Source organism: Fringilla coelebs (genome assembly GCF_963513975.1).
Source record: "Fringilla coelebs genome assembly, chromosome: 5".
Lineage (NCBI taxonomy): Eukaryota > Metazoa > Chordata > Aves > Passeriformes > Fringillidae > Fringilla > Fringilla coelebs.
In genome coordinates this window covers 67,191,548-67,212,312 of record NC_140033.1, presented here as the reverse complement: position 1 = coordinate 67,212,312, position 20,765 = coordinate 67,191,548, and the positions used below count along the sequence as shown (strand labels likewise).

At 43.6% G+C, this 20,765-nt stretch overlaps 1 protein-coding gene across 9 annotated transcripts in view; it reads right to left on the bottom strand.

Annotated features, from left to right (window-relative positions):
• The window catches only part of WNK1 (WNK lysine deficient protein kinase 1), a 98,061-nt gene extending 86,358 nt beyond the window's left edge, over positions 1 to 11,703 (bottom strand). For all 9 annotated transcript variants that reach the window (XM_084206947.1, XM_084206949.1, XM_084206948.1 and 6 more), the window contains exon 1: positions 10,810 to 11,703. In XM_084206947.1, the coding sequence (XP_084063073.1) occupies positions 10,810 to 11,574 (765 nt within the window). In that variant the 5' untranslated portion in view covers positions 11,575 to 11,703. The remainder of the gene's footprint in view (positions 1 to 10,809) is intronic.
• Positions 11,704 to 20,765: the final 9,062 nt, after the last annotated feature.

Below are 20,765 nucleotides of genomic sequence, written 5' to 3'. Positions count from 1 at the left end.
GGTTTATCAAGCAGAAACCATTAATAGTTTGGGTACATTGGGAATTGTCACAAAATCTCTATATTTGGAGCAGCAAGACTATAAAGTTCTTCTCATGCTTGTTCAACTCCACACTTCAGACCAATTTAACTATGTATCTCAGAAAACTGACCCAGAAGACCTTCCAGAGCTGTTAGTCATCTACCCACCAACTAGGCCACAGATATTGGTTTGGGATAGCTGTCTCTCCAGTTTCAAAAAAAATGCTTTCAAACACTTAAATTATGGTCACAAAGCTTTTCAAGGACAAAATGTGCACATTCACAATCGACTACAAAATACTAAAAAACTCACAACAAATAGCAACAAAATGCTCAGCCTTACAGGCTGCTGGGCTTAAGGAGCTCAAAGACTGAATGCACCCATAAAAACATTTTACCTGTTTGTGAAAGTTACACAAATATTTAATCTGTAAAGAAAACACCAACTGATGTATATCCACAGTAGGTAGCTTACTCAATAAGAGATGACTAATCTAAGACTATAAAGGGAAGCATTTTGGCAAAAAAACCACAAACCTCAGTACAAGTATTAAAATAATACTTTCATGAACTAGCCATTCATAGCAACAGGAATTCTCAGAATCAATTCATAGCTTTAAACTTGCCTGGTCCTAGAACTTTGAAATGTCATGTACATCCTAAGAAACAAGGTTTTTTGCTGTTCCTCACCTTTGTCTTGTAAATGCTATTTAACTCTCAAAGTTTGTCGGGAAAAAAACCACTTAAGTCAACAATAAAACCAGATTTCAGACTCTCCAACACAAATAAATCAAACTTCAGTCCTGCCAGGTTTTCTGCCATTGGCCCAACTTTCAGAAATAAGATTCCATACTGGATGGGAGGAAGAACACCACTTTTTTGAACCATAATCCCAAGATAAAAATCAAGGCAACTGGCTACTTTTCCTATCTGCAGTGTTATCATATACAGTTAGTCACGTTCAGTTGCCCTGAAATGCTGGAAGGAAACTTGAGTAAGAAAGACAATTTGTGACCAATCTTCAAGTATAGAACACAAACAATACACTGGGGTGCTACAGCATTTAAGTCTTCAGTAGCAACCTTGAGGCTCTTCATTTTTTCTTTTTCCTTTTATATTCCAGAGGGTAAATACAGAACCTCTCAGATATGTTCAGGCTTGTATAAAGAGATCAGCAGAAGAATCATACCATCACCTTAACTGGCTCACAGTTGCCATCAAGAGGCAAAACATTTCAAATTCAAACACCCTGTGTAATTCACCACCACCCCTCCTAGCACAACCTAAAATTCATTTCTGCTTTTGGGTCTGCAGAAAGAAGCTCGAGCTGCACATAAAGGAAGTAGAGAAAGCCACAGGAAGAAAAAAAAAATAATTCTAAAACTAAACTTCAAGTCTTAGTTTTGTATCAGACACTTCTGTTGTTTCTCCCTTTTCAGCATACTCTTCCTGGCAAACCAAATGACTAAGTCCCAAATCATGATAAATGCAAATAAAAAGCCTGTCCTCAAAGGCCATTCTACATACTGTCAATCTCTACTCGTCTACATCTAGAGGGGCAATATTAAAAAAAAAAAAGAAACAAAAAATCAATCACTTCTCAGACAGTATTTCTTACAGTAGGATATTTATCTGACTGGACTGCTTCAAGAACTCTCTACGTCAAGTTTAGCCTCATAATGACACTTTTAATTTAAGGAGGACTCGTAGACTGAGTTCAAATTAGCTATAAGAAAGCACATTAACTTAACATCTTGCATTTTTACATAGATAACTGTAACCTACATTTCCCAAATTAAAGCATATCATAGGCAGCTGAATAAAGATCAAGACAAACCAAAAATAGTTTGTTGTTGGAAAATATTTGTTAGAATAGAAGTCTCATTTAAAAAGAGGCAGATTTGAAAACAGACATGGTAACATTTTGCAACATTTAAGTAAAATCTGCTAATGTTCAGAAATTGCCATTAACAGATGCATATTACATAAGCTCACATAGATTTCCAGATCCTTAAGATAATCAGCCTGGATTGCTGAAGCTTTTAATAGTAATATTTGAGGGTTATTGTTTGCATGTCATCAGTCTATGCAAGGACAGAAGCAGTCAAAATACATTCAGACTGGGGTCACAAACTTGCCACCAACGATCAGCACAGGAGAATCAAGTCACAGTCTCCTAAGAGAGGAAAATGTCCAAGAAAAGCTGGGTAATCCCATCAAACTGGGTATTTTAAACAATAACAAGACTACATTCACTGGGCAAAACCAGACAAAATGCACATGGCTGTTGGTATCAGCTTAGTACTATCTTTCACTTAGCAAAGCTGTTTCAGATTTTCCCCAGTTACATACAAAGAGACTGGCACTCCTGTGCTTTTCACATTCTACCAAACGGTGGCATTCAACTCACAATTGAGTAATTGGGTTTTTCCATCTTGACCTTTCTGCTTTCTGCCACCAGCCCCAAACGTGCTATCAGAACCCACCATCTTCAATTTCTGATGCAATGAAACTAGAAATGGCTGAAGCATGCAGATGAAAGGGATGATCCAGAACAGCTAAATCGAAACAATATAACTCCTACCTCATATAAGAGGTCTAACAAAGCTCATTTCTCACACTGTCTGCTGTCTTCCTAAAGCAGGAGGAGAGCAGCTCAACAGGGACCTATTGAAAGGTTCTATCAGTGACTGCTTGTCTAAAAAAGGCAACAGGACCAGAACCACTCTGGGCTATGGCTCCAAATACAACTTGTGATGTGGATGCTACTGGAATATCCAAAGTTTCCTCTTTGTTTTAAACTTACTGGTAACATCTGAGGAGTCCTGCTAACCACTTGCAAAATTAGAAGACTTGAAATGCACCACAGTGATCCTGTCCTGAGAACAGACACTCCAGAGAACTGCTGCCCATAGATGAACCAGATGACTTCAGAACCATGCTCTGGGCACACAGATCATGGGAAAAAATGGCATCACCTACATTTAAACACATTTATTCTGGTGTCATTGACACATCACCTTGAAAGCTCATAGATATTTCAGTTACAAGGCCATCAAGCATACAACATCCTTTCCAAAGGATTTCTAGAGTCTAAGTGTACAGGCAGCATCCCCAAAGATTCTGCTTAGACCTAAAATGACAAATTCAAATGTAGCACTTTGTGTGATTCAGAATGAGCTATCCTTGTAAAAACTGCTTACTGCTTTAGATACATATTAATGCTCACATAGCTTCTGGAAGGCTATGATATAACAACATAACACTACCAGTCCCATTTTTATCAGGCTGCCATTTCCTTTGCCAGAAAATCACCTGGGAACATGTTAAGTTATTTGTGAGCCAGGCAAAGTAACACAGTGCTGCTTGGAATTCCCCAAGCAAATCTTGAAGCACTTCAGAACAATCTGGATATGTGCAATGTACCTGCCATCACCAGGTGAAAATGACAAGCGGGATGAAGTTCAGAAGTATGCCTAAGAACTGAATCTGAATTTTGGTCACTGCATTCCACCCGTTACTTTATTCTGACTTTTCTTCTAAAAAGATTTGCCAACACCTGTGATGAACTTGCTGCATGGATCTCCTTTTGGGTTAAGAGGACAGCATAGCACAAAACATTATTAACACAAAGTTTATCCTCTGCAGCATGGAGTTAAGGGGCATTCTGCAGGTTGTGCCCACAAGACAAGACATGAAGAACCTCCTTAACACGACCTCAAGTGAGGGACAAATTCAATCCTGATTCCTCTACTTCCCCCAGCTCTCCCAAAGGGAATGAGGGGAACTAAAACCACACATTGAGAAGCGTTGGTATGACAATTTGTAAATATACTGAGGAAACTGGAAATAGAGCAGTAAGAAGGACAGCCGTAGTATCTTGACCAAAAACATTCTAACTCTGTTTAAGGTCCAACACATACCCTAAATGATTTTCAAAATTACCTACAAGACAGTCCTAGGGAATGGAAGCAGCTTCCACAAAAATACTTATGAAGCCATAAAAACTGAGTCTTGTTCATTTGGACAAGAATTTAAATAACAGATTTTAAAAGATATGCAGATGGTTCATATTAGATAAAAGCCTTTAACTACTCCAAGAAATCAATTTTCAGCATGACAAATCCTGCTATTTAGAATAGAAACTGTTCCAAGTGTACTGGAAGAGCGTTTATTCCAAGTGTGGTGTACACACATCATGATCTAGTTAAAACCACAGTATCATTATCTGAAGTTTCAAGAGTCAAAACCAGTAACTTCCTACCATCTGCTATTAAAAATTAACACCACCAACAACAAAACCCACAAGCACATGCTAAATCAAGAGAAAGTCCTTTGCCCAGCTGCAGGAGCACAGCAAATTTACATTATATTTATTATCTTTCCTTTAACTTAAATGTTACATCCATTACGTACACTGACAAACTAAACAGAAAACCACTCAACTTCTATTTCAACTCAACCACGATTTGAAAGAACCAATTTGCAGTCTCAAAAAAAAGTTGGTAATCTTTACAGGAAATGCACAACAGGAAGCATCAAGACTGCCACCGCTTAGCACCAGCTTTGTCACATGCTGCATGGAGAACCTGGGTGTCAGTCAGAGCTGTGATGTTTAACAAGCTGCTGCATGAAACAAAACCAAATACAAAATAAGAAAAAGAACATGTGGCCTAGAGGGATGTTGCTAACCAAAAGGTATTGAAAACTGCACTGTACTGCACACTGCATCCATGGAGACTACCACAGATCTATTACTGCTTGTTTTATTTATTACTCTGCTCAGCAGCTCTCAAAGGACTCTATACAGGATCTCTCCAGGGAGCTTTTATCAGGTGGGGTTTTTTTCCCTTAGAAAGATTATAGACCTGGTACTTTTCCTCAGCCCTATAAAGTTTTGTTATGAAGCTAAGTGTTTTAAACCACAACAGCCCAAAACAAATCTCATTTAAGAGATTTAATTCTGCACTTCTCAAACCCACACGAACTGACAAAAAAGAGCCTGTTTATTTCCATAAGAAATGCTGCATTTTCAGAATGTACTTATCCGGTTATACTCATTGCCTCACAACCAGACAGTTACAAATTGACCCACAGCCATCTCCAAAAGTGATATCCCTTTGAGGTAAGATTATTTTCTTAAGTAGAGGTCTCCTAACAGCTGCAGCTCCAGAATGTACTTCAAAAGCTCCCTTCTCTCTTTCAGGGTCACCTTTGTCAAGTCTGGGGGAGCCTGACCACTGTTTATACTTCTGCAGGTAATTAGTCTGGCCCCTTTCCTGTGTCATTTATCAAGCTGTCAATTGTATCAATTACAGCACAAACACTCAAGAATACGGCTGGGTTGTCATCTTTAGCTAAAGGAGAAGAGTTCACATCAGAGATTTGAAGACAGTAAGTACCAGTAATTTGTTATGCCCTATGACATAGAAAACCAGCAAAAATTTAGACTTTGCTGCACAAAATTTCAAGTTCCCTGCATATGCCCACTTGTAAACCCAGCATCCTGAAAGTGCCATAAGCTCACTGAATACTTGCAGCTTTACAGATTTTTACTTTCAGTATTTCACAATTTGTAGAGCTGAAAACAGAAGAGATAATAAGGACAGCATGATGTTGACAGATTGTCACATACCTTGATTAATCTATGTTTGTGACAATGACACAGCTGGCCCAGAAGCAGTCAAACAGGAGTCACACTGCTGCTGCAGCCACATAACTCTCTTCAAAAACTAGTAAAGCATTATAAACACTGATGTGAGGTACAGGGCAGGCATGGGAGCCAGCATACTGCATTAGACTTGGACTTGATCTTCCAGTTAAAGTTTCAGAAAATGTATTTTAAAATAATCAGAATTAAATCACAGTCAGAGCTTTCAAAGAATGAGTATTTGTTGAGGGATATTGACTATTTCTCCAGAACTAACAGAACATAATGCTTTCCAACAGTGCTTGACAGATGAATTCCAGGTCCACACTTCTCAGCTTCCTCTCACTACAGAAAGGTCTAGATCTGGGTTTCCATTTTGCTTTAATGTAGCTACACTATTGTGCATCAGAGCCAGCATCTTTGCAGTCAGGAGTCCTAGTGAGCAATATGCAACCAGCTTTTTAAAAAGAAAAAAAAAAAACAGACTACAGGATGCCACAGTTATGTGATACAAGACCTTTTTTGGTTGTCAGACTCGAATGTGCAGCTTCTGAAACATTCTCAGTTCTGCCAGTCCAGAAAGAAGAGAGAATTTTAAGAATTACACATTGACTTCAGCAAGCTGATATTTGTCATGGTAAGTCTGCAGTGGAGTACAGAAACTGCATTCCATCACTGTCTGCTGACCTAAAAATCACCATTAAATGTAACTTTAAGACTACAAGATAAAGATAGGGATCATTAAATCTGAAGTGCCCCAAAAAGTGAAACTACACATCACATCCAATCTACTTCCTGCACTCTGAGTGTTAAGTTAACATTGTTAGACTCAGAAAAACTCTTGACAGATGGAAATATTATTTAGTACCTCACTGTTTCCTGCTACAAAGTGTCACTTGAATTATCATTTTTACCAGAGTGCACTACAGAATCTTATGGTTCACATCCAGTTCTGGCATTATGCTTGTTCCAGCTGGTTTTTCATTGCTATTTCCTATGTAAGAAAAATCAATTTGCAAGCTGGAGTGTCTGTACACTACACTTGGTTTGTAGTTAGACATCTGCTAGAGAAGTGCACACATGTAACCTACACCAATTTATTACTCAGATGGTTTATAACTGAAGGTAACCAAATTCACAGTCAGCTTTCCCTCAAAGCAGTAATGAGTACAATAAACTTCATGCACCACCTTCACCTGTCCAACTCATTTCTTACCCCTGGAGACTGATGCTTAGGGAGAGCCCTCCAGTTCCTTCCTAATCCTTCAGCAGCTCAGGTGTTAAGCAGAATAACCTGACAGCACTGAATCCAGAGTAAGAATGGCAAAGCAACACATCAGCAAGAAGGTGCACTCATGAGCTGTGGGTGCTGACTGCCCAGCCACCCTTTCTGTCAGGGAACACAAGGGACAGGAGCAACACAGCTCCCAGCAGACACACAGTGCTGCTCTCCAGTGCTCACCAGGAGCCATTACCAACCATGCAAATAAATACCTTCACAAGAACAGTTCATTGAGAATGCCTCCTTGAAAAGAACACACTGCCCAAATGAAAGGTAAGTCTTCAAATGCCTCACAAATACACAGTTCAAAAGAACCCAAGTTACCTCCACATCATCAAGCACATCCCTATGTGAAAAGTTACTAATTGGAATAACCCAGAGCAATAATTCTAGGGAGAAGATTTTGCAGTCCAGCAAGTGACTGTACTAGTCTGTACTGTTCTGTATATCAGTAGTTAAATTACAGTGTTGATTTAAAACTACTCACACAGGGACGCAGAGGGATGACACAACAGCAGTAAGATTTGGCTTTTGCAGGCAGGAATGTGACTTGATACTTCTGGAATATGAGTATTACTTTGCAAACTTAAAGCATCAGGGAAAGGCATCACATTTTAGCCACAACATTACCTGAACTGTACAGAGGAGACAAACTCACTGCTCAAACATAATTTACAAAGATCACTTTTGTCAATGTCTACCTACTTAGAAACCCTTTAATTAGTAACCCTAACTACTGTTTTAGTCAATTTATGAGATGTGCTAATGACAACAGTAGGAGGCACACTTGACTCAGAATAACTAGAGCTGAGATGAATACATACAAGAGGAATAAAAGTATCTGAAGGCCAACACTACACTAACAATTGCCTTACAGCAACTGCAGCTGGCAGAAGCAGTAGCTGCTGAGCTCTTCACAGCTCCACTACATTCACAGCAGGGCAGGTATTTCACATTTGAACACCTGCACACAATATTTTAAAGTAGGTTCAGCAAAAATCTACTTCATAGGGACAGGTCACAAAGCAAACTAGCATAGTCCATCAGTCACACCTGTGCTAAGTTTTTGTTAGATTCAACAAAATTGACTCACAGATCCAGAAAAAATAAAGAGCCAGGACCTTGGCTTCCTGGAGATACTAACAACAGTAGGTCACCCAGTGAATTTCAGCTCTTCCCCCTTCTACTTCCCCCACAGTTCAATTTATCAAGCAGAAGGGGCAATTCAATTACAAGGCAATTCAAGAGCCTTGAGGACATGAGCAATATCCTCCACAGTTTCACTAACTTGGAAATACAAGCTGCATTTCATAAACAGCATCTAAACTTCCTTTGAAAGGAAGCATAGTCATAGTCTCAGCTTTTGGTCTTCATTGCTACAGAGCACATACAAAAAATTAGGCATAGTTGCATTATTCAGAATTTAAAAGTCATTCTGCCAGACACCAACACAAAATCTTCAGTACTGCTGTTTAGAAGACTCTTGGGGAGGGGGGACACCTCAGATACCTGAGAAAAACTGCTATTGCTGAGGAACATTATTTCAAGATAATTAAAAGTAACCATCAGTTAGTTATAGTAACTGTAACACAGCATGGAAAAAAAAATCATTCACATTTCCCTAATAAAACAATTATGCTTTGAGGGTTCACCAATTCTCAAATTATAGCATCCTGGAAAACCAATAACACATAAGTTTCAGTCCATCTCTGTGAATGCAGATTTCATTTTGATACAAATCATGCATAACAAATATCAACCTGTCAACAATTACATTTTCCTATACAAGAGGATATACCCACCATCCCAATAAATACCAAGCTCCTCCTTTTCTTTCTAGCCACAAGCAATAAAATAGGATTTAATCTTAAAATATTCTACTAGTTGTAAAGTCTAGCTCCTTCAGCAAATACTTTTAACAGCTATAAAATGTACATTCCTGTTTTAAACTTGTCACTTGGTACTGACTCCTGAGAGGAAAAACACAGCCTTTGGAATCTGGCTCAACTTAACCCACAAAGCACTCCTGCAATGCACTTCCCCTCTGAGCAATACATCAAGTATTTCCCCCTTGCAAATATTTTCATTCATGCTTTTTGCAACTTGTCAAATTCAATACTACCCATGAAATTCATCAACCAATTGAAAGCCCAGCAACATGCCCTTTAAAAATTAGCTTCTTTAATAAATTCCTTCTAAAGTGGTGCTTCTTCAGACAGTTTGTCCACGTGGTACTGATGGTGAATAAGACACTTCAAGAGGCAACATTAGTGAAAGGCAACTGATGCCAAGCTGCTGTTAGTTTCTGATCAATAAGTGTGAAGATTAACACAGTCGTCAGAGATTAAAGTCACAGAACTCAAAAATTGGAAAGATTAAAATTTCAAATAAAAGTCATACAATGTTGATGGGTTATTCATCTCCTCACAGTTCAAACTGCACAAGTAAAGCTTCAGCAGAGCCCAACAACTGATCATTTTACTTTTAATTTAAAATCAATGCTGAAACAGACACCACAGCAAGGATGTAACTAGCTTGGAGGAACAGGTCATGCTGAAGGGTCACAAAGAAAACTGGAAGCTTTCTTCCACAGTTAGTAAGCACAGAATAATGGCAGTAACATAATGAACCAAGATACTGGTAGAATGCTTGAGCAACCATCCAAGAGCAAATATGAATTCAAATTAAGAAATCTTTTAATAAATTCCCTCAGCTTGACTGGAACAGATATACAAGTGCTTTTGAGAAAGTTCTGGTGCAGTTACTGCAATCAATCGTTTGTGAGCCATTGACTGCTTAAAAACCCTACAAAGAGTTTTGGGAGTTTCACCCAATGCTCTTTTGTCTGCCCTAAATTGGATGGGAACACAAACAACAATAAAGATATACTACATAAGCCCTTCTATGAATTGCACCAAAGCCCAATACTAAAAAACAAACACTAAACCTTTTAACTTAACTGTGAGGCTTTGAAAACAAACCAGCACACCAGGTATTTGTTCCTGGTACTCCAAGCTCTTCCCACTTCTTTCCAGGTTGTTGCACAGCAACCTGTGTCTGTTACACAAGCTGTGACTCGCAGGGAACTAAGGGTGTTCTTGCCATCCTCAGACTGGGCTCCTACAGAACCCTGGCTCTGCTCAGCCAAGAAACTTGATAAAAGAGCAGTGTCTTAGTCCAGTTTAATTCACCAGCCATCCAGAAAGACTAAACTTTAGGGTGTTTTCTAAAGCTTGGAAAGAAAATTTCTTCCTCTGTCCCTGTTAACAAATCTAAACCCTGGAAGTTAGAATGAAAAATATAGCTTTGCAAAACTAAATGGTGTGGTATACTGCATGACTTGTGCATATTCTAGAGTTATCTATACCACAAGAATCCACTGCCACTACCTATGAAATGTCTGTGAAATTAGTGTTTTCACATTTTTTCCTAAGAAAAACACCTCAACAAATTCTGAAACGTTAAGGGTAGCTCAAGTCGACATTCACTTGCACATCTTTACATCTTTCCTCAGCCTCCGTGAAGCTGCACGCAAGTGATTTTACAATCCTCCAAGCTACCTTTTGGAGGTATAAAATGCAAGACACTATACGAAACAGAACTGCAGCACTTTTTGTGATGATAAAGCTAAAAGACTCTTCAGAGAGCACAGTATTTAAAATAATTAAAAGGCAAACTGCCTCTATGGAAAGGATGCACCTTTTTTCCAAAGGACTGCCTCAGGTAAGGTTTGCAGCTCCTTTCGAATTAAGCAGACCTCGAGCTGATGGGTTTTATCCCCTTCAAGCACAATGACTAGCACCTGGGAGAGTGACTGTGCTGTGATAATTCACTTTTTTTTTATTTATTTATTTTACCTGTAGCTCGCACCAGGCAACTTCCACAGTGGTTTCAGTATCCAGTCCTTTATACACAGTTTTGAAAGAGCCTCTTCCAATCTCGATGTCAAACTTCAGGAAGCGGCCATCCGGGGAGATGCCCACTGCCTTGGTCTCAAGCTCTTCGATGTCTTCCTGCTGTGTTCTCCGCTCCTCAAATTCCCGGCTGGCAGCTGACAGGCTGCCAGCGACACTGGTAGGGGGTAGCGCAGTTGCCTCATCCCCCTCCTCGTCCTCCTTGGGCAGCAGCGGGGCGGCATCCTTGGCGGCCGGGGGCTCCTCAGCAGCCTGTCCTTCCAGGGGGAGCGGGGCGGGCGGCGGCGGCCGCGAGTCGGCCTCGGTGACGGTGACAGGGGTCCGGCCGGCACCCGAGGGAGGGAACACCGAGGGAGCCGCGCTGCCTCCCGAGACAGGGGCCGAGGGCGCTGCGGGCTGCAAGCTGGGCAGCTCCAAGGCCGTGGCGTTGGAGTCGCAGATCACGCTCCGGCGGAAGAAGCGGTGCTCGGTGGCTGCCGCCCCTCGGCTGTCCTTGTCCATGGTGTGGCGGCGGCGCCGGTACTCCTCACTGCGGCCTCCGCTCCCCGGTCCACCGCCCGATCCACCGGCGCCGTTGGCTCCGTGCTCGGCGGCTCCCAGCTTGTCTCCGACGGAGCTGTCCGAGCTGGAACCGTTCTTGGGCGGCGGCGGCGGCGGCACCAGGAAGCGCGGGCTCGGGGGGCCGCTGCCGGCGGCGTCCCCCGACATGGTGCCCCGGGGGAGCGCGGCTGTGGCGAGGCGGCGGCGGGAGGCGAGAGAAGGGCCGGTCACTGAGCGGGGAGCGCGCCCGGCCGCGGCTGCCGTTGCAGCTGCAACAGAGGAGGGTCCCAAGGGCTCCTCTCGGCGGAGCTGGGAGGCTGGGCCGGCGGGGTGGATCCCCGGTCAGCGTATGCATCCATCCTGCAGCGGGGAGCCGGGCAGCGGGGCCGACATGGAGCACCGGGAGCAGACACGGGGCGCCGGGTTGGAGCGGGGGACGGCGAGAGAAAGGAAAGCCCGAGCACCGGGGAGGGCCCCGAGCGGGAAGACGCCGGTACCTCGCCGGCTGCAGTTACTCCCGGCGATGGAGAGAGAGCGGGGCCGGCCCGGCTGCGGGAAGGGGAGGGAAAGGGGCCGGGACGCGAGGAGGGAGCGGGGCGCAGGCCCGCACGCCAAGAAAGCCGCCGCGCTCAGTCACTCGCTTCCGAGCGGCAGAGGCCCGGGCAGGCCCAGGGCAGGGAAAGGGGTCCGGGGGGCTCAGCCCCGCCTCACCGGGGCGCCCATGGCGGCCGCGGCCTCTCCACCGCCCGGCAGGCGCAGCCACCGCCCGCGCGGCCGGGCCGCGCTCTCTCCAACAGCCGCGGCCGCCTCGCGCGGAGCCGGAAACCCTCCTCCTCCTCCTCCCTCTTCTTCTTCTTCTCCTGCTACTGCTCCTGCTGCCCGCGGCCCACAGCCGCCGCTCCCCGGGGCTGCCGCTGCCCGGGGCCGCCGCCGAGCCGAGTCCGGGTGGCGCCCGGCGGGCAGGACCGAGCGCAGCCGCCGCGGCCGCCCGGCGACGCCTCGGCGCTAAATGGCGACGGCGGGAGCCCGAACCGACACACGGTCCGGGGGGGAGGAGAGGGCTCCGCCGGCCACGCCCCGCCCGCGCATCGTCCCCTCCCCCACCGCTGGTGGAGGTGGCCGCGCCCGCCGCGCGGGGCACCATGGGAGCGGTAGTTTCTAGCGGCCGAGTCGCACCGGAGGAGCCGCCCGTGGATTCCCCCGGGATGGGAGGAAGGGAGGGAGCGAGGAAAGGAGGAGAGCAGGGGAGGGAAGGGAGGAGGGGAAGGGAGGGAAGGGAGCGAGGAAGGGGGATCTCGGTGTGCGCCGAGGGCCAGGGGGCCGGTGTGCTGTGGGGCAGCCCGTCTTGCGCGGCCGCCCCTTCAGGTCAAAGGCACCGGGTCTGCTTGCACTGCTCGTTTCTTCAAGTCTTGTGTTACACCCAGACGTTAAATATTTTGGATGTGTGTATTTATTTAGATATTGTCTATAGGTAGATAAATATATCTCAGAGAATATCCCGAGCTGGAAGGGACCCACAGGTGTCGCAGAGTCCGACTGGCCCTGCTCAGCAAGAGTCACCGTGTCCCTGAGACCATTGTCCAAATTCTCCTTGAGCCCTGGCAGGCTGTGCTGTGCTGTGCCCCAACCACACTGGGGGAAAAACCTTCTTATAATATCCAACCTAAACTTCAACTTCAGGCTATTATTCCCTGAGGTCCTGTCACAGGTCACCAGATAAAAGAGATCAGTGCCTGCTGCTCCAACTCCCCCTGTGAAGCTGAAGACAACAGTGTGAAAAATGCCAATCGCTAGTTTTTAAATTTTTTAAAATTTAATAGTAATAAAATGGTTATAAAATTAGTAATATAATTAGAGTACTAAAAATTTGGACAATTAGGATTTAGGACAATAGGAGACAATAAAAACAAAGAGTTACAGGTGGTCCAGGTACCTGGGCAAAATAAGCCCGAATAAGGACACATGTTAACAGAGGATTAACCCTTAAAAACAATAGCCTGTTGCATATTCATACATCTCATACATGATGCATAAATTCCACTCAAACACAGGATTCTGTCTAGTCAGCGTCAACTTTTTCCTCTGAATCCTGACAGTGTCTTCAGGACTGAATGAGGTGGGAAGAAGTTTGTTTCTTCTGATAAGGGAGCAATAAATTCTTTTTCTCTGAAAGATTTAGGTGTCCTGTGGCTGCTACCTCAGTGGGAGTACCTCATTCCTCTCTTTAAAAAAAGTGTCTTACATAGCATAGTTTCTATTTTAACATTATGGTATAACCTAAAACTATATTTAACACATTACTTAAAATAATTAATACAGCATAACTTTCTAACATAACACATACAATATTAATTTTAATATTTGCAAAAAGCCAATCATAAAATACGCATTTTTCACAGGTCATGTTTTCAAACAGCCTCTAAAATTCTTTAAAATCATGGGCAGCAATGACTCTGTGTAGTAAGCCCTGTATAAACAAGCAGGGGATTGGGTTTTTCCCCCATTTAGGCCATCTGAAGAGGCACTAAGTGACCAAGCAACCTGAAATGCAATTAACTGCTCTGTAAATGTCATTATTCAGCAGGAAGAGAATTTGCAGCCTCTGACCTTAACACAAGCGTTATCTTGTGCCCACTTCAGTCATGCTTGTGGCTGCTGCAGCTGAACCTGGGCTGTACAGCAGCCAGAGCCCACATGAACCCTGACATGAATTGGGAACTTTCAGGTTAACAAGGCTTTGGCAAAGACGAGTCATCTGAATTATTTATATCGTGTTCCTCTTTTGTATGAATAAACCAAAACCAAGCACTTTCCTTCTTACAGCAGCAATCTTTTGAAGTCAACTGGAATGTACTGAGGAAGGAGTAAATGATTTTGTACCATGACTGTCAGGCAGCTACAAAGCAAAAGTTACACTGAGGAAGAAAAAGAAAACTAAGAAAATTCCCTGAGTAAGTAATATGGTCCCAGCAAACACACTGTTGTTTTAAATACTTTATTTAAAGTTACTTTTCAACCAGCAGTTTAGAGGAAGTTGTGTGTTGCTGATGCAAGGCCTTAACTCCTTCTGCAAAAAGCAGCACAAGTGGCCCTTTCAGAGTTCCACACCTCCCAGCCACAAATCATCAACCTGGGCAATGCTCACAAATAAAGTTTGACATAGTAATCAGCACACTGCTGTTTGCCATTACATCCTTCTGTGCATCCTTTCTGTACTTCCTTTTTAGCCTTTGTAACATCAAACAAAATCATGGCACAGTCTTCACAAAGAGGATGAGAAGTGTTTTGTTGTACAGCTCCACGGTAAAGATTTCTGCCTGGCTTAAGCCTTCCAGGGCTTGCCTTCACTGAAAATGTGGGTTTAGTTTGTGTATTCGTCAGGGTGCCACTTGAGCTGCATTGGCACCGCGAGCAGACACGCTCCAAACCAGTGCTGAGCTGAACGGGGTAATTTGATTAGCAGCAGAGTGGCTGGATCGAAACTGATTAACTCATAATTCAATCTGCCTCATCCCTGCTGCACTGCCAGCACCAGCAGCTCCTCTGGTGTGGCTCTGGCTATCTGTGGGTGTCTCTGGCCAGCAGAAAGACAATTCCTGTGTAGCAGCAGCAGCAGCAGGTGTATCCATGCTGCCTTTATACTGTTAAGAGCAGCAGGACACAGTAGCAGGGCTCCAGCAGGAGCTGACAGTGCAGACCCCATTCCCTCCCCTCTGCTTTCAGAGATCTGCCTTCCTCCCCTGCCCCGTGGATTTTTAGCACCCCTTTGGATGGGACCAGCAGGAGTGGAGAGCAAACCTTGCTCCATTGGGCGCCTGATGTCACAGCTCTGGCACGTACCTGGAGGAACGCTGTGACAAATCCCTCCGTGTGCTGCCAGGCCACGGAGCTGCTCGGTGAATTCCACTTGCATCACCAGCAGTGGGTCTGGCAGGCAGTGCCAGGTGTGTGCCCAGCCCCATCCCTGGGATCTCCCACTCGGGTGGGTGGGCTGCCCCTGGGAACACCGCCCTGCAGGCTGCACAGGGGCTCACAGAGACCTCCCTTTTCGCCCCTTCTCACTCAAGTGCCTCTCACCCATCCTTCTTCAACATATTTTCCCTCAGTTAAGAAAGCAAAAGCTTTGCAAAAGAGACTGCAGCATAGCCACGGGGGGCCCGAGGCGGTCTTTGACTAAAAAATTGTGGTGATTATGTAAAAAGGCACCTCCCCGGTGTCTGATCCAGCACATTCCTGAGCACTCGTGAAATTCAGGCAGTCTGCTCCTCAGGGAGAGGTCCCTAACACCCGGCTCCTCTCACTGGCTCCTCTTCTGGGCAGAGGTAGGCAGAGCAATCGTCTTGGCAGGAAAAAAGAGCTGAGCAGCTGACCCGGAGGTGGGAATGATGGATTTTTGTCTTCTTTGGCTCTGAAAAAAGAAATGGTATGATATTGGCAATTATATTTTATGTGGGTGTTGATTTAATTTTGTCATTCTGAAAAAAGATGAATGTAATAAAGAGTGTGGGCTTGCTTTCCCTTCAGTTTTATTTCTTTTAATCTGTAAAACTCTGTTTAGGCTAAATGGAAAATTTCAGTATTGCAGCAAGATTTAATAAGCCTAAAGTAAATTCTATATGTATTCTATGTTTAGAAACAATTAATTAAAATAGTTTTGGTGCCAGAGCTCCTCAACCAATTAAAAATATTTCTTTTGCCTTTTGCTGTAAGAAAAATTCACATAAAGAAGGAGCCTGACTACACTTGAGAAATTACAGACAAAGAGACTTAAATGATCTTTTGATAGAATCCAAAGGGCTTACACTTGACATTATAAAAATATCCTTCTGTCAAGCCTTTTATAGTTACAGTTATCCTGGTTGGAACAATAATAGTTTAAAAAATGACTTTGAATGAAGTGTGATTTTGAAGTTGACTGAATCAAATTTTTTTTTTTCAGTTTTGCTTTCTCCATGAAATTTCATCCCCTGTTGGCATCCATGACCTGTCCATGTGACAAAGTCTTAATGGGAAGCAGCTATTCTCTATTTTCACTTATGCAATACATTATGCAATACAGGAGGCCATGCCATAATTTTGATGCATGTGATTTTATTCCATAACCTAAGTGCTCTGCAAAGCAAACTCCTCATCTCAGTTTTATTGCCCATTACCAGATTGCAGCTTCAGTGCCATATTACAACAGTGACGGTACAAGTTTTTCTACAGCAGTTTCTTAATTTTCCTTGGCATTTCTGAAATCTAGGCCTCTGCCACAGCGTTCACTCTTGTTTCTTAAAGCTGAAAGTAAATGAAATAAAATATTTCAAGACCTCATGCTTGAGAAATGAGACAGTTTAACTTGCCAGATATTCTGTTCTGCTTTATTTTATCCCCTCGGAAGTCAGTTTAATTTCTTTTATTTTAGGTGAGGTTTTGTACTTGCAAGCAGCTCTGGAAGTTGGGTTGGTTATAAAATCATTGTAACCATCTCTAGGACTTACAGGCAGTTTAAGTCCCCAGGCTCTGTAGTAGGTGGTCCATCAGATGGCCCTGGATGGTGAGTCCTGCCCAAACCTCTGAACCTGGGAACTCTCTCCACAGGCAGGACCCATGGGAATTGGAAAGAGGAAGAACTACAAATCTTACAGGCCTTAAAACCAAAGATCTCTCTTTACATTATCCTGGCTTACAGAGTCTGCAAGTTCTGCAGGAAGACTGGTCCACCCCACAGCCAGAACACCTGAGCAGAGTCTGAGCTGTAGCTGAAGGACTGGTGGAACAGCCAGCCAGACTGTATAAGAAGGACTAAATCCAGGGATGATGCATTATGTGACATTTCTTATTTATTGCCTGAGAAAATGTCAACAACCCTGCACAATAAAACTGGAGCAGAGCATGTGCTTCTTCATCAGATTGAAACATTCATTTCCCTTTCACCCACCCATCCACCCCCATCCTAGCTACTAGAATAGAAAGCACAACTCTTTTTCTTTCCTTTTTTTTTCACCATTCTCTTGAGCTACATTAACAAATGGATTCCAAGCGTGTGAAAACAAACCAGTGAGAGAGCCAGCAGAGGAATGTATCACTGGTTTGTTACCTGTGCTTTTGAAGGAGCAAAGCACAACTTTACACTGCATTAGTAACCACTTTTAGTCTAGAATTCATTGTAGGCTGTGCTGCTGGCTCCCTGTTGATTGTAGCTAACCAATCATTGTATTTATTATTAGCATATGTATCTATGTACATTCTCCAAGCATAATCCATTCAGATAAATTTGAACAAGAACATGACAGAAGAACATTTAAAATAACCGAAATGCTGAATTTTGTCAGAGATGAGATTCAGTGATTGTTCATACTCATGTACATTTCAAACTGTATCAAGCCATAATGGCAGATGCTGTGGCCAAATTCAACATTGGTGCTGCTGGGAGCAGAGGAGAAACGTGGCTCACTTCTTTCTTCATCATCTTCCTGGCTATTCTTGCCATGTTTCCTTATATAACGAGTTTATGGAGTAGTCAAACAGCGAGTGAGTGTTGTGGAAGCAGAGATATTTGCTGAAATCAGCACCGTGTTCTTCCTTTTTTTGTGTCTTTAGTCAATTGCTCAGGATGCCTCATTTATCTTTTCTCTCTCTGAGGCTTTAGGGAATTCTGTGCTTCACAGCAGTGTCATAACACTTCTAAAGCAAGCACAGAGGCAGGGGCACTGCTTTAATGAAGAGGAGCTGTTTGATGGAGGTGGGTGGAGGGAAGTGTGAAGAAGATGGTGATGCTGGGTTTGTAGCGGACTGATGCTGTACAGCAGTCAACCTGCCCTGCTTTCTGCTCACCCCTCACAAGCTGATGAAAATCAATCACTCTCACAGCAGGTCCAGTCCTGCTCCTCTTTACATCAAAGCACAAAAATAAAATACTACTCACTTCAGTCAAAGCAGGAGCAGGCTCATATCCAGCATAATGAACTTCCTCGTGTCCTTTAAAAGCACAGTCTGGTCCAAATGCAAAACATTAGTCTGCTCTGGTGCCACTTCTGCCAGATCCAGTACTGGAAGGTGCTCACCATTTCTGAAATGTGTTGGACATTCCCAAAAGATGATGAGTGTTATCCATGGCCACTGACACTGGGGAGAGAGAGAGCACTCACTCCTCACAGTGGGGCTCAGCACCTTGCCAAATGGAGCCCCTGAGGAGGCAGGATTCCTAAAGGGAAAAAGGAACATGGGATCATTTGGCTGGAGGGAGCAATAAAAACCTGGAGTAATCTCCTCAGACCACTTCTCTCCTTGCCAAATAGTCAGTGTGAGGAGTGATTGGCAAGTTGTGCACGTTACAGAGCTGTTCCCTTCCAGCCTTGGGCTCCTCTTGCAGCCTGCCAGGACCAGGAGCAGAGGCACAAAGCTGGAACTTCACACATGCTGGCAACCCACAGCTGAGGCATGGCCTGCTGCAGTGGTTTGTCAGGAGTGAAAGGCTTTACTGACAACATAAGCACACTGGCATTAAAAGTGACAGAGTTCTGTACCTGAATGACCCCTGCTTGCTCCACACGTGCAAAGTTTTCCCACTCATGTCATTTCAGTGGTGTAATTATAATCCAATGAAAAAATATCCAGGGTAAACAAGCTCTTGGGGGCCACTGCCAAATGACACAGGTCACAGCAGCTCTCATGTTGCTCAAATCTGTGTCCAAGACTGGGAAGAGAATCAGGGAGCTGCAGCTGCCCTGCAGATAGCACTGGATCTTCTGCTGTGCTTGATCTGAAGTGAAACACTCCAAGGAATCTACTTCATGTTTCTCAGAGATCTGGGGAGGCTGATTGTCCTGAGGTTCCAGGTGAAAAGGGAGAGGTGATCTGGGTGTATATGACAACTGCAAAAGCTCTTTGTTTCCTTTTCATGCCTGTGGTACTCCCTAAATGTGGACAACCATATCCAAATAGTTACAGCTAGTTAATGTCACAGTTTATGACTGACTCCATCCCAAAACATCAGCCTCTCCAAACTAATTTAGATACTCAAGAACACATCAACCTCAGATACAGAGGAAGAGAAATCAATAGTTCAACTGCCTTTAAGGTATGACAAAATGTTTTCAAAAGTATTTCAATTACATGGGTGTGTGTGTATAAGACACCTCTGTTTTAATGTCTTTCTCTGAGAAACACCTTGCTCAATTTATCTGCTTCTGATACCAACACAGTGGTTCTGCTGTTTCAATCCTGAAATGTCAGTCTTTTAAGATGTTTCTGTTTCATATTCTCATTTTCTGAGAACAACTTCCCCTTCTCATCCATGAACTATTAACTGCCCCTGATATCTGGAAAGCAAAGACATTTCCTCCTGGGGACACAAGAAAATGTGGTTTAGGTCACAGGAAAACCAGACTGTGAGGTACAGTAGGAGCAATGTCTTTCTGCTCAGACAACTCCTCAACTGCCCTAGGCAGGTAGGACAGAGCCCCAGGAAACAGCTGTGCTTAGATGCAGCCACAGCTGCAAAATTACAGCTACACTAAGGTAAGGTAGACAGATTTTCTACAGAGCTACCAGTATAAAGGACATATTATTAAAACTTTGGGATGAGACAGAGTAATTCCCTGTAGTTCACTCCATCCACTTTGGGATGCAGTGCTTAACTTCCCTGGGTGCCTGGAACCTGAACCACAAGCTGTTTACTCCCAGCACCTTCTCCCTGCCCATCAGTAGCCTCTCCACTGTGCTGGAGATGGGATTGTTTGGACCCAAATCTGCAAACACTACAGCTGGGAAGCAGTACTTAAGTCCTATGAACAGTCCATTGACATTTTACACTGCACACAGCAGTAAGTGTCTGGAGGATCAGGCTCTTGGTGATTATGTGATTTACAGGTACATCAGGTTCAAAACAATGCTGGTCATAGAAAGGCAAATAATTCTGGTCTCTCTTAAATTAGTAAAAATCCCCCAAATCAAACACCATTGCCTAAAATTAGATCCACAAACAAGTGACAGAGATTACACAACATTCATTACAAGGTTTGCCAGGATTTTCCAGCAGAAAAGACCCAGAAGGAAATATAGATCCACTCATTAGGACTTCTAATATCACAGTGAGTAAATTACTTTTTAAAAACATCTTGCATTACAGGGAATATTCAATCTCAGGGGAAACAAACAGTCTCTGAGCAGCTTACACTTTTGGCAGCAGCCCAAGATAGCATGAGGCACAAATTGCACAAATCACACAAATGCCTGAGTTTGTGTAAATTCTGTGCTCAACATCTGCAGGAGCTTCCTTCCTAACTGTAAAAAAATCATAGTGCATGTTTGTTTCTTTGTCCAAAATTCAAACATCAATTGATGCCATTAGAAACATCAGAAAAATTATGATT